This window comes from Zootoca vivipara, chromosome 10 (genome assembly GCF_965207765.1).
Source record: "Zootoca vivipara chromosome 10, rZooViv2.hap1.1, whole genome shotgun sequence".
NCBI lineage: Eukaryota > Metazoa > Chordata > Lepidosauria > Squamata > Lacertidae > Zootoca > Zootoca vivipara.
The window spans coordinates 47745991-47762185 of NC_142593.1; the positions used below are offsets into that span (position 1 = coordinate 47745991).

General features: G+C 44.6%; 1 protein-coding gene across 9 annotated transcripts in view; it reads left to right on the forward strand.

Moving 5' to 3' along the window:
* Positions 1 to 14615, forward strand: part of PDZD2 (PDZ domain containing 2) — a 257387-nt gene extending 242772 nt beyond the window's left edge. For all 9 annotated transcript variants that reach the window (XM_088652634.1, XM_088652636.1, XM_088652631.1 and 6 more), the window contains 5 exons: positions 1032 to 1149; positions 5560 to 5661; positions 6700 to 6964; positions 8575 to 8709; positions 11157 to 14615. In XM_088652634.1, coding sequence (XP_088508760.1) covers positions 1032 to 1149; positions 5560 to 5661; positions 6700 to 6964; positions 8575 to 8709; positions 11157 to 11323 — 787 coding nt within the window. In that variant the 3' untranslated portion in view covers positions 11324 to 14615. The remainder of the gene's footprint in view (positions 1 to 1031; positions 1150 to 5559; positions 5662 to 6699; positions 6965 to 8574; positions 8710 to 11156) is intronic.
* Positions 14616 to 16195: the final 1580 nt, after the last annotated feature.

The window sequence follows — 16195 nt, forward strand, 5'->3', positions numbered from 1 at the left end:
AGCTGGATTCTGCAACAGCGAGCAACTTATGCCCAGCAGAAAGCTTTGCGTACTTCCTCTTGTTTTCCTAAATTTATTCTGAAACTGTTTTGCATAATCTAGACTGGTTTTGCTAGGCATAGTGAAAGACAAGGGGGGCAGCACGGGGCACTGATGCCCCTCCACAACAGTCCTACAAACCCTATTCAGCTTCTTAAACTTTACAAGGCATTGCCTACACGTTTCCAAACATGTATTTAAAGCTGTAAGAATTAGAAACTTGGATACAGCGGTACCTCTAGATACGTACCTGATCTGTTCCGGGGTGCCATTCGCACCCCAAAAAGTACATATCTAGAGCTGCGCTTCCGCGCAAAGTGCTGATAGAGCACATCTGTGCATGCGCGCAGGGCGCTTCTGCACATGCGCGCACGGCATAACTCGGAAGTAAACACTTCCAGGTCTGCCGCGTACTTAACCTGAAAGTACGCAACCTGAAGCATACGTAACTAGAGGTATGACTGTACTTTTTTAAAAAAAATGAATGCAAGGATTTGTTAGAAGCTGTCCTCTGCACCATAATACCACATTCTGCTCCTTTTCAGCTCTCTTGCAGAATCACAGCGTGCCTACTGCCCTGACTACATTCTGTTGCTTCTTGTTCTCCACTGCAGTCCCAGTGCTCCTCCTCCTGTTTCTCCCTCTCCCTTAGCTCACCACATCTCCTTCTTTATCACAACTCCATCTTGAGGAATTGCTGTAGCACAGTGGCAGAGCACAAGCTTTGCATGCAGCAGGTCCCGGGTTCAATTCCGGGCACCTCCAAGCAGGACCGGGAGAAGATTCCCCTCTGAACCTCTGGACAGCTGCTGCCAGTTGGTGTAGAAAATACTTAGCTAGGAGGAACAATAGTCTGACTCTGTATTGCTCCACCAAACCAGATTTTGCAGGACAATGCCTTAACTCCCTTGGGAATAGAAATTTCTGTTTCTGTTACACCATTATGCAGTCTCATCCAGAGCACCCCCTTTTTTTGCATTTCCATATTTTAGCTTGGATCAACTCTTAGTCTCTACTCTGGATCAGCAGAAATTGCAGTCGGTTCTTTCTTCAGTGACGACAAAATGCGACCTTCTTTCTTTACTCCGAGAGGCCAAAGCACAAGCCGAGGTAAGACTACACAAGATCAAAATGGCCAATATTTTTAAGTTGTGGAAAAGGTTAGTACAGTATTGCTTAAAGGCAGGCTGAGATCTTTCATATATATATTTAAATATTGCACAGGAAGCAAAAGAGGTAATTTGTTGGTGTTTCAGCACCAGATAGATTCTGGAGGATTCAAACATATTTTTAAAAAGGCTCCCAAGATCCCAGTAGCCAATTTGGAGCAATGTTCCCACAAGAGGGGCCCTGCTACTATTGCACAGGTGATCAGCCAAGCTCCTTGTGGCTAGTCAGTGACTCTCGGTTCATGGTCAGTTTTGCCTGCCTCCTGTTCCCAGTAGGTGCTGATTTGTCACCCTGACCACCATATACCTTATGCTAATATTAAGGAAATAGTGGGAATTTGATTCAATTTGCATTTAAAGAGAAACTTACCTAATTTGCACTTTCTAATGAACTGAAGCAGAATAATCTTTCGAAAATTTGCTCCTCCCTGAATTTTGCAATGCAGTGCAAACGAAAGCCAAGTAAGGGGCACAAAAACACACATACTAGTTCAAGATGTGCATATGAATGCATGTAGTGGTGAAAATAACATGTCACGTGTTATTCTTGTGAATTAAGTACGTTCTAATAGTTTTTAATTCTGAATTTTCAATCATTTAATAACAGCAACGATGTACAAAAGGAAATGCAAACACCCTTTTCTTTTGCATGCATCAATTTGGCCAAAGATCCGCACTCACCCCTGAACTTCACAAACAGAAGAAACAAGTGAGGTCTTTCAATAAAATGTTGCAGCATGGCATGCTCCTGTTGAGGGGTTTCAATGACTCCTTTCCATTCCCCTCACACCCAGTTTTCATGCACATATGCATAGTATCACAGAGGTGGAAGGCATCCTAAGGATAATCTAGTCCAAGCTTCTGCAGTGCAGGAATATGGGGATCCCTTATGAGGATTGAACCTGCAACCTTGGTGTTATCAACACTACGATCTAACCAACTGAGCTATCTCTGTTTCATTACCCCTCCCATCTGGTTGGCAGGGTTGTGTGTGTGTGTGTGTGTGTGTGTGTGTGTGAAAGAGAGAGAACATTTTGTGCCCCATTAAGTTGTATTCTTGGGTTCCCTCTCCCCTTAAGTTCCCCTCGCTTAGGATCCCCCCCCCAGTCCTTCAAACTTTGGTGTTGCCCTGAGTGTGCTAATGCCTCCTTCTTATGCACTGGGTGATAATCAGTTTTTTGCAACATTCATACGAACCACGAAAGACTCAGATTGGAAACTGAAGAACTAATATTTCCCTCATTCTTACCAACCATCTTGTACCATTAACGACTCCGTGACTAGCTCAGAATTTTGCCGATTTAATATGTCTGCTATAAATTCCTTTGGTTTATTTGAAGGGCATCTTCTTTCTTCCCACTCTTAACATTTGAAATATTTAACAATCCCATATTTAAAAGGGCTGCTCCAGAAATCCATGTAGGGGATCCGTCAGTGCTCACATTATACGCACTGCTACACTTGGGCAAAGCTTTGAATCCTCAGTAGCTCTTGTTGGGCTGGAAGTTTTTGATCCTAAACCACCAAACATCTGGCTCACAAGGGCTTTTTGTTAAAAAATGAATTCACTCAGAGAGCGGAATCTCAGCGCCTAGCTACGTTTTACATAGGAGTGTATGTAATTGAGCCTTGGTGTGGGACTCTTAACATCAGAAGAACAGTTAGTGGGGGATTTTGAGTGAAGAAACAGGGAGGTTGCAAGTGATGTGAACTCGGCTGAAAGCCAGTCCCTTGCTAACATGGCTGGCTCAAGACATTTTGCTGCCTGAGGCATCAATTGAGGCTACAACCACCACCACCACTGAAAGTTGAGTTGCATGCTACCCAAGGCCAGCCACGCTATTTTGGCATCTGAGGCAGAAAATCCCACAAGCACCTCTCCCTCTCCCTGGCAGTAAACATGCAATAATAAGTGTAATACGTCTGGGTCCAATGTATGCAGAGTTAATAGTTAGCATGGAGGTTTTATTCAGTAGAAATTACAACAGATGCTAGTTGTGGTCCTGGTCGCAGCTCCACTCTTCCCCCTTAAGGTGTGTTAAAACAGAACCAAGCAGACAACCATCTGGGTTCAAAATGGCCACAACTTTATTGATAACAGGTGTAGGTGGAATTTTGGCTCAGCCATTGGGTGTATATCCATTCCAGCCTTCTGCTGGAGGGCTGAAACTTATTCAGGGTTGTGCCAAGGATTATGGCCTCCCCAAGACGTCCATCTACTGAGGTGGCCATCCTAAGGTTGCTACTGGAAGCTCTTTGGCCCAACTGCCCTACGCTTGGCTTCTAGACGGAGACTTCCACTGAGACCCCCTTAATGGGGTACCCTGAGTATGCCGCTGGTTCTGGACACGGTGATGCACCGCTTCACCCCAAAACGTGAAGACTCGGGTTCTACCCAATGCCTTAACTGCCAAAGGTTGTGACAATTCGCTATGAGGAAAGGCAAAACTTCTAGACCGGCCAATTAAATTCCTTCCCAGACACTGAAAACCAGAGAAAGTCTCCTGATTACTGCACTTGCTACAATAATAACTAACTAACTAACTAACTAACTAACTAACTAACTAACTAACTAACTAACTAACTAAGGGGTTTGCCACCATTTTGAGTCACCCCAAATCACCTGTCTGAGGCTGGCCACCTCACTTTGCCTAATCGCCTTACCCCACTTGGTAAGATATTAAGTTATCATATCAGGAAAATAACTGGACTACTAGCAATTTTCCAGGCCTGGCAATTTGCAGAGGTAGAATTTCATAAGATCTTTACATAAAGCTGCATAGAAGTCTGCTTGCTGGTGCCTTTAATACCTCAATAATGGTTGTGCAAACTCTGTTTTTTCAACTGAGTACACAAGCTTTTGAAAACAACCACAATTGTGGTCTGCCCTGCCCAGCCCCAACTTCCATCTGCCTCCAAGTCTGTATCCCTGATCTGGGTTGTAGGTCCAGGTAAGAGGAATCCTGGGAGAAGGAGACCTCCCAGAACTCCTTTCTTCTATTCTGGTACCTGGTTAGAGCTTGTTAGTCCCACGAGTTGAGCTGAGCCAGGTGGGTTTGGCGAGTTTTGCAGAAATACGAAGACTGGGTTTTGTTCCCAGCCAAAAGTAATCAAATGCACTTTTAAGTGTTTTCACATGGAATCTTTAGAGAGATTATTTATTCATGCCGGTTTGTAAAATCCAAGAACTCAAATATTTATGAAACTGAAATGCTTCTTGGAGCACGGGCTGTGTCTGCATACTTTCTCACATCTGCTCTAAAGTCCAAAGTGGCACAAAGGCTGGAAAACATTATGCAATCCGTAGCACTGGCGCTTAGTCTACAGTAGGATGATCGTCAACTTCTAAATTAATCTAAAGCTCTGTTGGCGCAGTTAGGCAGATACCACTTGCTGGGGGCCTACTGTCCTGCCACGTCCTGTAAACACAAACTGGGACCTCTCTGGAATCGGTGATTGGCTCCATTCTTGCTGTACCAACAGGCTTAAGCCAGCCCCAGGAGGAAGTGCATAACCTTCCAGTCAAAGGGGTTGGAAATCTCTGAGCAGATTTGCCAGGAAGCCAGGTGATCAGAAGGAACCAGCCATCTCCTGCTTCCTCCTACATGGCCAACCCTACCATTAGGCAGATTGAGATATCTGCCTCGGGCGGCAGATGCAAAGAGGTGGCGGAACACCTCTTCTCATTCCCAGTCTCCTCAAGTGCTCACAATGATCTTTTCAGCTACCACTCAAAAGAGGCTTCCAAGGCTGGCATTTTTGTGGTCCTGTTTGGATTGCCACCAGTGAGGGATAAGCCCAGGAAATGGCTCTGTGGCCCGATGGTTCCTTGCTCCTGGGCTATGGCAAAGCCACCATTGGATACAACCCAATAGCTGTGGAACGATTAAAATGAAACACAACTATGAAATTGTAATGGTTTTTAAAAGTTAAGGCAACAAATAAAATTGGCAGTAGTAAAATATCTTCATAATTTTAAGGCTGGAAGCCATTGGAAAGGGCCCATTGCATAAACATGGCTGGGCCATGGCATTAAATTTGGTTCTAGGGTTAACCCCTGAGAAGGCGTCGCTCGAACCGAATCCTGGTTTAGTTGACTTTTTGTGATTCCCTTGCAGCATAAATAAACCCAGAATGTCTTTCCCAGTCTTTCCATAACTCCTTTAGTATTTTGAAATTATAGCTATTTTCAATTATTAAAAAAACCATTTACAGTCTAATTCAAAAAAGAAAAGAAAAATATCACCCAGGAAGAACTTCTATAAACATGGGTCTTTTCTCATCACGTTTGCGAATATTTCTCCCGAGCTTTTAACTTTAGGATGTTTTTCTTCTTTTGTCTTTTTGTCAGAGCAAAGAAGACATTCTCTTTGTAGTCTTGAATAAAGAGGAAGGGTCTGGCCTGGGATTTAGTGTTGCTGGAGGAGTAGACCTGGAACAGAAATCAATCATCGTAAGTAGTGACTGCATCTTTCTCATAAGTGGGTTGCAAAGCCAGCTGGAAATCAGATCAAGTGCTCATTTATCAGCCATAAAGCCTGTTGCGAACGGCTGCTTGCATCATTTTTGAGTACCATCTGCTAATGTGATCAGAGAGGGAAATGGGCCCAGGTGCCAAATAAACCCCGATGCACACAATGTTGCCAAAGAGGAACGCCAGGGGTAGCCTTAAACCACACATCTGGAGGATCAGGGCCCCTGGTATCAGCTCCCACTGATATTTTTTTATGATTTCAGCAGAATCATAAAATTGTAAGAGTTGGGTAAGGGAACCCAAGGGTCATCTAGCCCAACCTCCCTGCAATGCAGGAATCTCAACACAGAATCGTAGAGCTGGAAGGAACCACGTGATTCCCTGTTTTGGGGCACGCCAGTGCACCATGAGAAAACGTCTTCTAGAGTGCCGCGAGAAATAAATTCATTAAATAGCCTCTGTGTTCCACAGCCAAGGCGGAGGGTTATCTCTTATGGCTTGCTTGTGATCTTCCCAGAGATATCTTGCCTGCCACCGTTGGAGACACAACGCTAGACTAGATTTACCTTTAGTCAGATTCCACCACCACTGGCAAGTTTTAAAAAACATCATTGCTTGTTTCAGAGATGTCTGCATATACCTGTACTAGGAATTACTGTATATGCAATAACCTTGACTGCCAGCCTTGACTAAATAGATTATTAGCTACATATTTAGCTATTAATTTGGGAGATTTTAAACAGTGGGAACTGAGAATTAATTGTATATTTGTTTATCAAGCTTGAGCTCGATGTAGGAGATGGAAAAGAACATGCTGCGGTTGGCTTTTCTTACTAAAGATTCAGTTTATTAAATTCACACTTCCTCCCAATAGCTCCAAAAGGCACCTCTGCTGAAGCCCTGTCCATATTTATTTGTGTTTAACTCATTCTATCAAATCAATCAGTTGCTGTGTTAAACAACTTACAGTTCTTTTACTTGGCTGACGACCTTCACCGCAATGTTATCTTCTTGAAGGTCCACCGGGTTTTCTCAAAGGGGGTGGCATCCCAGGAAGGAATCATCCGCCGAGGGGACCACATTCTTTCCATCAACGGCATCTGTCTCGCGGGTTCTGTGCACGGGGATGTGCTCAACGCTCTTCACCAGGCCAGGCTCCACAAATACGCCGTCGTCGTCATCAAGAAGGAGAGAGGCGGACAAAAGCTTTCTCCTGCCCGGTCTGAAACGTCAACGCCTGGCAGGAAATCCTTAGGAACTGCAACAGTGGGAAGCCCAGCAGGTACGCTGTTGGTTCAATGTAGGGTTGGCGCCAGGAGTCAGTATGGTCAGCAAAGGGTCCATTGCAGGAGTCCAGTGATGAGAGTTACCTGGATCCGCTGTTTCTCTTCGCCAATGCCAACTGCTGGCCTCTTCGCTTACCTCAGGCATAGGCAAACTCGGCCCTCCAGATGTATTGAAACTACAATTCCCATCATCCCTGACCACTGGTCTTGTTAGCGAGGGATGGTGGGAGTTGTAGTCCCAAAACATCTGGAGGGCTGAGTTTGCCTATGCCTGGTTTACCTCTTAGGGATCATCCATGGTTGTTGTTTAGTCGTGTCCGACTCTTCGTGACCCCATGGACCAGAGCACGCCAGGCACTCCTGTCTTCCACTGCCTCCCGCAGTTTGGTTAGACTCATGTTGGTAGCTTTGAGAACGCTGTCCAACCATCTCGCTTCCTTTTATAACAATAATTATAATAATGTTATTATTTGTAACCCAGTTATTTGTAACTGGGTCGCCTCAACCACTCTGGGCGGCTTCCGGCATATACAAAAACATAATGAAGCATGGTTATTATTTTTTAAAGCCTTCCCTATATAGGGCTGCCCTCAGATGTCTTCTAAATGTTCTGTGGTTACTTATCTCCATGGCTCGGGGGGGTCAGATAGCTCCTTATCCCCCAACATTTCTTCGATGAAAGTAGGGACAACCTAAGGAAAAGCCGGGCATTCTGGGATCAAATCCGAAACCAGGATGACTTCTGTAAATCTGGGACTGTCTCAGGAAAATGGGGACACTTGGAGGGTCTGTCATTGGCTGTCTGCCTGACAAGCAAGCAGCTAGTAGTAATAAAAACTACTCCAGGTTTTGGGGGGAGGAAGAGCTGTGGTAGGCGACGAGGGGCGTCTACCCAAGGGCCCTCCAAAACCTGGAGCCAGTTGCACAGTAACTGGATGAATTCACCCCAAAGAAGAATCAATGAGTTTGGGGGTGGGGGCTCCCCATGCAACTTGGATTCTAACTGTCTGCATTTATGAACTTGGATGGAGCAAGTGAAAAACTTGGGTTTTAATTTGGACTCTTTGGAACCCAAACTGCATTTTAAGATGTTCTCACAGTCTCACAGATAGGTGCTTAGGAGTTCCAGGCAGGCCTAGTCAAACCCAATGTGGAACTGAACGGGTCGGTTTCCACTTAGACCAACTGGAAATCAGATCAGGCCTCTCAGATGCCGGTTTGCAAATAATGTCGTGAATATGAGCATTTTGGAGCCTCGCTCCCAGAGACAAAAGTATTTGGATTTACACACATTCTCGCAATCCAAGATCAAACCATTCCAGCAAAATAGCTGGAGCTCCATGCCAATAGCCAGAAAGAATCCCAATGTTGTGTCCAACGGTTTTGCAATTCCAAGGAATGGAAATAACACAGGGTGTGAGAGACTGTGAATGATCTTTTATGCCCCCCAAGGGGCTGAGAAATAAGGAGACTTGTGCTGCTTTGTTAAAGACTACCTCATGCATTCCCTTTTGGCATGACCTCCCTGTCCTGGTGGCAACCCAAAACTTGGACCTTAGAACAAAGCAGAGTTAATGTTCTTTACATGTTTCCCTCCACCCCAAAGGTACAAATGGAGAGCTGGGCGAAGCCATTTGTGTCGAACTTCTGAAGACCTCTGCCGGCTTGGGATTCAGCCTGGATGGGGGGAAAGCTTCAATCTCAGGAGACAGACCTTTGCTCATCAAGAGGATTTTTAAAGGTACTTGGGAAACCGCTTTCCAAAGTTTCTGTTTTCTTTTCTGTAGGCATAGTCTTGCCTCTCTTTTCAGAGGGGAGTAACAATACCTTCAGCAATCAGTTGCGTACGGTTGCTCTGAGGCTCCGCTTTTGTTTCCAGACAGACAGCTAAACTGACATGTGCAGCAATCCCATACAAACTTACTTGGGAGTAAATCCCACTGAAGTCAAATGTAGAGTAGGCATGCATATGATTTAGTCATCAATCAGATGCAGCAAAACAGTGGAACAGACTCCCTCTGGATGTTGTGGACTCTCCTTCCTTGGAGGTTTTTGAGCAGAGGTTGGGTGGCCATCTGCCATGGATGCTTTGGCTGAGATTCCTGCATTGCAGGGCATTGGACTAGTTTGCCCTCAGGGTCCCTTCAAACTCTACAATTCTATGATTCTGTGAAATTAAGTGATATAACATAATCCAGGCATAGGCAAACTTGGCCCTCCAGACATTTTGGGACTACAACTCCCATCATCCCTAGCTAACAGGACCAGTGGTCAGGGATGATGGGAATTGTAGTTTCAATACATCTGGAGGGCCAAGTTTGCCTATGCCTGACATAATCCATGGAAATTAGCAGCTAAGTCAGAGAAAGGCAGTGTAAACAAATGAGGTGTGGAATTATCTGTACTACCTGCAGTGAGAGATTTTACTTGGGTTCCATGATCACTGCAGATGGTGACAGCAGTCACGAAATTAAAAGACGCCTGCTACTTGGGAGAAAAGCAATGACAAACCTAGACAGCATCTTAAAAAGCAGAGACATCACCTTGCCGACAAAGGTCCACATAGTTAAAGCTATGGTTTGCCCAGTAGTGATGTATGGAAGTGAGAGCTGGACCATGAAGAAGGCTGATGGCCGAAGAATTGATGCTTTTGAATTATGGTGCTGGAGGAGACTCTTGAGAGTCCCATGGACTGCAAGAAGATCAAACCTATCCATTCTGAAGGAAATCAGCCCAGAGTGCTCACTGGAAGGACAGATCCTGAAGCTGAGGCTCCAATACAGGGCCGGCCCTACGGCAAGGCTGGGTGGCGCAGGGTGCCAGGCCGCCAGGGGGGCGCCGCGCTGCACCCTCCAGACAGCCGTGCTGGGAAACGGGGGGGGGGGGGGAGAGGGATCTTCGCACCAGGGCGCCAGATATGCTTAAGACGGCCCTGCTCCAATACTTTGGCCACCTCATGAGAAGAGAAGACTCCCTGGAAAGGCCCTGATGTTGGGAAAGATTGAGGGCACTAGGAGAAGGGGACGACAGAGGACGAGATGGTTGGACAGTGTTCTTGAAGCTACAAACATGAGTTTGACCAAACTGCGGGAGGCAGTGCAAGACAGGAGTGCCTGGCATGCTCTGGTCCATGGGGTCACAAAGAGTCAGACACGACTAAATGACTAAACAACAACAACAACAACCTGCAAAAAACAAACAGTGAGCAGTTGTACCCTCAACCGGTGCTTGGCAGCAATCCTCATCACATGTGGTGTAGTGGTTAAGAGCGGTAGACTCGTAATCTGGGGAACCGGGTTCGCGTCTCTGCTCCTCCACATGCAGCTGCTGGGTGACCTTGGGCTAGTCACACGTCTCTGAAGTCTCTCAGCCCCACCCACCTCACAGGGTGTCTGTTGTGGGGGAAGAGGGGAAAGGAGATTGTTAGCCGCTTTGAGACCGCTTTGAGTGATAATGCGGGATATCAAATCCAAACTCTTCTTCTTCTTCTTCTTGTGAAAATATAAATGAAAACAAAGCACCCCCATCTTCTGCAGCCACCAGTAAACTTCCCTGGGGGTGGGAGACACCAGGTGGCATGGGGGCCAAGATAATTGGTCTCTTTAAATCTGTTTCTGGATTTTCTTCCTTGGAGAAGGGGTTGATGGCTGGCAGGGAAGAGTGGGTGCAAATCATTTCAGGTTTGACTCACCTCAAAGCAGGGCTGCTATGAAACTCAAAGCAGGTTGATACATTCAAGCAGGGACAGGCTGGAATTTTTGGTCCTCCTTCCCTTTCAGTTACTCGCCCCATCCTGGCTGGGCTTCTTTGCTGCCATCGGGACATTTTTCGTTCGTCTCCAGCTTGAAAGTTGACTCCCTTTTCCCTGCCTAGCCTTAGGCAAGTCCCTGTCTTTAAGACACAGTTCCTGCTTTGGAAGCTGGGGGTAAAAGAGGCTAGCCTTGGAAGTTTCCTGTGGATGTGGACTGCAGCACACTTTGCAACTTTGGAAGTGTATTAGGGATGATGGCCAGAAACTGAAGTCCAATATAGTCTCAGGAACCACAGTGAACTTCTGCTATTGGGTGAATTGCAACGGAATTTTGCTGCAGAGCTGAGTCTCGGAAATCAAAACTGAATTGTGTTTGAATGTGAGGTTCTTCTGTGCTTCAGCTCTTTGGTCCTGACTTTCTTTCTTTTTTCCAACAGGTGGCGCTGCAGAACAAGCAGGAAAATTGGAAGCCGGCGATGAAATCCTGGCCATTGGTGGGAAATCCTTACTTGGACTCATGCATTATGATGCTTGGAACCTCATTAAATCTGTCCCGGAGGGACCTGTCCAATTGCTTATCAGAAAGCATCAGCCCCCAGTATGATGGGCATTGAAACTTGTTAACCTAAACATACCTTTGTTGCATATCCCATGTTCCATATAATCACATTTTAAAATAAAGTAGAATTGAATTGCATTAAGAAGTATTTTCTGGGGTGAAGTCACCGGAAGGATAGGCCCCGAGAGTTTGGATAATCGGATGGAAACAAAAGAGAAAGATTGTTTTCTGCTGCTCCAGAGAAGCGGACACGGAGCAATGGATTCAAACTACAAGAAAGAAGATTCCACCTAAACATTAGGAAGAACTTCCTGACAGTAAGAGCTGTTCGGCAGTGGAATTTGCTACCAAGGAGTGTGGTGGAGTCTCCTTCTTTGGAGGTCTTTAAGCAGAGGCTTGACAGGCATATGTCAAGAATGCTTTGATGGTGTTTCCTGCTTGGCAGGGGGTTGGACTGGATGGCCCTTGTGGTCTCTTCCAACTCTATGATTCTATGATTCTATGAAAAGATGAGAAAGCGTTTGCATTGGGGGTGTAAATTTACCCTGTAAATTCTGAGTGACTGTATTTTCTGCTGTTTCCGTTCTGAAGCGTTAGTTTTAAGTGGTTTTCTATACATCTATAAGCACAATTGCTGCATTTGTTGATACAGATGCTGTACTGTGAAAGCACTTAAATCTCGTTTCCCCAGTTGAGCAGGTGAGAGCCACATGTGGAGGCAGACTTCTACATATATAGGAAATGTGACTGTATCTGTCCCTGCATCACAGTGCTCACCAGGGTTCATTGAACTGGGGGTGGGCACCCTATTCATGAGCACCAGTTGTTGGGGTTCCCCCTCCACCACCCATGAATTTTTATGACAGATGTGTAGTTTGCATTTCTCTTAAAAACAAACACTCCTCAGAGCATCACACGCACTGATGCTGAATATTCAATCCATAGTCAAAGCACATGTCATTCTGACAGATAATTTTGATCAAAGATGGGAGACTGAGATAGTCTTTAATGCAGGCACCCCCAAACTGCGGCCCTCCAGATGTTTTGGCCTACAACTCCCATGATCCCTAGCTAAGAGGACCAGTGGTCAGGGATGATGGGAATTGTAGTCCAAAACATCTGGAGGGCCGGTTTGGGGATGCCTGCTTTAATGTAGGTGCGGTTGAAAAACACACAGGTGTCAACATAATTTCCTTGAGAAATTAGTTTTGGGAAGCCTTTGCCCTGAAAGACAGCATATAAATAATACTGGAGATCAAATTTATTAAATAATAGTTTGCTCTTTAAATTGCTGTGCTAGCGTCAGAGATTGCCTTAAATTGCTGTGTCAGTGTCAGGGGATATAGAGTCAAAATTCCAGAAGGAGACAATGCTTCATTCTTTCTTTTAAAAATACAAACATCTTCAGTATTTGTGGTGGGGGAGAGAGAGTCTGTCTCAGGCCATTCCAGCCTTACTCTGTGTGATTGTATTTTATGTATTTATCTGAATACACACGTTTGCCAGAACGGCATCAGGCAGGCGACGCATTCGAATCTTGCATGTTTTCTCCGTTACAACTCTTGAGGCGGAAAATAGACTTTGAGTAGAGCTTAATTTCATTCCCCTTAAAACGAAATGAAACCCAGCCAGCCTCAGGAAGAGCTCTGTGCAAGTTGTAAACCTTACACACTGCTTGGTGAACATTGGTACCATCCCTATAAGTATGGATAGCATACCAGGGATCTGGTCCCTTATTCTGGCATACATATGTGATGGCTAGCAAAGGGGCATCAAGTTGCATTAGCAAGGATGTTGTAGAAATATTGCAGCTCTTCCCATTGCCTCTCTTCAGTCTCCTATCCCCTTCTGTCATCTTCCTGTAGCTCCCAGGCCCCATTGAGTAACCCCAATCTCTTGACACCACCTTCTGCTCCAGTCTGGTGCCTGCCTTCCATTTCCTTGGCAATGTCTGCATGTGAAGCAGAGGAGATGGAACCTAGGAGATCTGGCTACGATATCTTTACACTGTTGATATTTTTCAAACGGCTAAACCATTGCAGTGGGCTTCTTCTCATCTCAGAATTGTCACTTTCCCCCACCTCAGTTCTTAAGGTTTATTCAAACACCTCCTCCACAATCGATACACGTTTAAATTAGGAAGGTGTTACATATGAGGTTTCACCAACAGGAATATGATGTTCATCCAGAAATTGAGGCATAATATATTGTAATTTTGGAATCGTTTCTTTAGGAGTATGAGTGATTTCAAGAGCATTATTCAGAAAATAGTCAAACTGTTTACATACCATCTCGCATTTCCTGTCTGTTATATAAAAGCCTACACTAAACAAGAGGATTACGTAATAAAATGCTGACTGCGATGTAAAAGTTATGATTAATTAAATTTCTATGCTGATCCGTTTAACTTGTTCTAGATATAAATGACTTGCTACTGTAGAGCTTTTAACTCGATGTCATAATACTTTTTGATGGATCGTAAATATCTCTGGGTGGTTGTTGTTGTTTTTTTCAATTCAAGCAAGCTGAATTGAGTATTTCATTATTTCTCAGAAGCTGTGTGGAATACACATTCTTCATGTCATAGGAAACCTGCCTTCTGATGAACCAGTTTCACAAGGAAATAATCAGATGCTACAAATCTTCATCTTTTACAAAGATAACAAAATTGATTTGTACAGTACAAGAAAATAAAGATGTAAGAAACCAAAATCACAGGCCTGGTCACACAAGCAACAAATGAGATAGCAAACCTGTTTCTGGATTCTACCACTTCAGACTGTAGCTGGGAAGGAATGCTGACTGCTGTTCCATACAAAAATATTCCCTGCAGCTAGAAATGTAGATGTCAGGCAAGAAGTGTGCTAGCTTAGTCATCTCCCTGACATCTTATTTTTCTATGTACAGAGGTTTTTGAGCCATTTGGCAGTGTGATTCCTCTCCCCCCCCCTGCGATCTGAAATAGGAAATAGTCCCATCTAGACACAGGTTTATCACCTCATCTATTTTCTGGGGGGCGGGGCGGGGGACAGACCACAATTTTTTCTACATTTGTGTGGGATGTTTGTGTGTGTGTGTGTGTGTTTTTAAGTGTAACACACGATTGTATGATATTGTATATTGGCACCATTATTTATATAAATATTCATGTTGCGAACATTTTTTAAATGCCTTGTTGTAATAAGAGAAGTGCAATAATAGGAAATAAGAGTACATTTTCCAAAACTTGCTTTGCCCCATTAATGTAAATCGGCATCTCAGCAAATCCTTCTCTTCCCCCTCACCCCATTTTTTTAGTGGTTTTTTGAAAATAAACATGATGCTTAATCTTTCTGTAGGTCATTGTTCTTTATGTGTTGAGATGTGATTTAAAATGTGCTGTAAGTTTGTAATGTGTAGTTTGCCTTATAGGCTGGAGAGATTGTGGGGTCACACCAAAGTACCTCACAGTAGCCTGTGCACCCAATCTTATTCTGATAAGTGGCAAGGAAATTTATTGTCTGAATTATCCTGTAGACATATGAAAAAATTATTTCCAGCAGCACCTTAGAGGCCAACTAAGTTTGTCATTGGTATGAGCTTTCGTGTGCAAGCACACTTCTTCAGATACACTGGAACAGAAGTCACCAGATGCTTACATATAGTGAGAGGGTGGGGAGGGGTATTACTCAGGAAGGAATTTTTTTATTTTGTTTCGACTACGTCAGACCAGCACGGCTACCTACCTGTAACTGTAGACATATGGTCATTCGTGTATCATTTCTACCACTTATGGCAGAGGGATATGCTCCTTTGGTGCTTTTACATCAGCTATTCCCAGCCCTGTTCAGATATCTTCAGCTACAGGCCCCACCAGCTCTAGTCAACGTGGCCAATGGTCAGGGATGATGGGAGTTGTAGTCCAAAACATCAGGAAAGCACCAGATTGAGAAATCTTTCTTGGCATCGCCATCCTTCTTTCACCAGCCAAGCCTGCAATCCAATTGTCTGAATGAGGACGTGCCTTTCGCACTAGGAACCAAACCATCTAGCATCACCTGGCCTTGGCTGGTGTGGGGACTTCTGGTATAGGGCAGTGCTGGTTCCATACTGGGGGTGGGGCTTAGACAAGATGACCCAAGTGGGCTTCCCCCCAAATGAGTCCACTTCTGCTTGGTCACTTTCGCCCCTGTCCCTTCCCTTGCCCTCTTCCTCTGAAGCCAATCTATGCAGGTACCAAAAGAGAGAGGGCAAGGCAAGCAGAGGCACCTTCTCCTTGCTTACTGTCACTGTTTTCTCACTGAGGTTAGGTAAACAGACAATGAATACATTCATTCATCAAAATAAACCATGGTTTAGTGTGACGTGCATGAACCGCTACAGGCCTTGGGCTTGCATACTCCCCAACTTCGCCCCCTACACAGCTAAGACACTGAGCTTGGAAGCTTCCACTTGTGGTTAACCACAATTCAGCAGTTTGTCTGAGTTCCAAACTAACTATGGTTAGATAAAAAAATTCCTTCAGTAGCACCTTAAAGACCAACTAAGTTTTTATTTTGGTATGAGCTTTCGTGTGCATGCACACTTCTTCAGATACACTAGAAACAGAAGTGTCAGACCCTATATATATAGAGAGGGTGGTGGGGGTGGGTGGGAATGGGCTGATGGGAGTGGTAAAGCTGTAGATGGCTGATAACGGCCGTCTACCTGTAACTATAACTATGGTTAGGTTTAGCCCATGTTTTGTGAGAGGGGCCGTTATTGGTTTGTTTTTTATTTTTTGTTTTTTATTCTCATGTTGTGAAATAGAATGTTCACTCCCATGACCGTAAAGATACTCCATGCAGTAGCTGCATAAATTCCTTTCATGTAATAATAATAATAAATAAATAAATAAATAAAATTTTATTTATACCCCGCCCTCCCCAGTCAAAACTG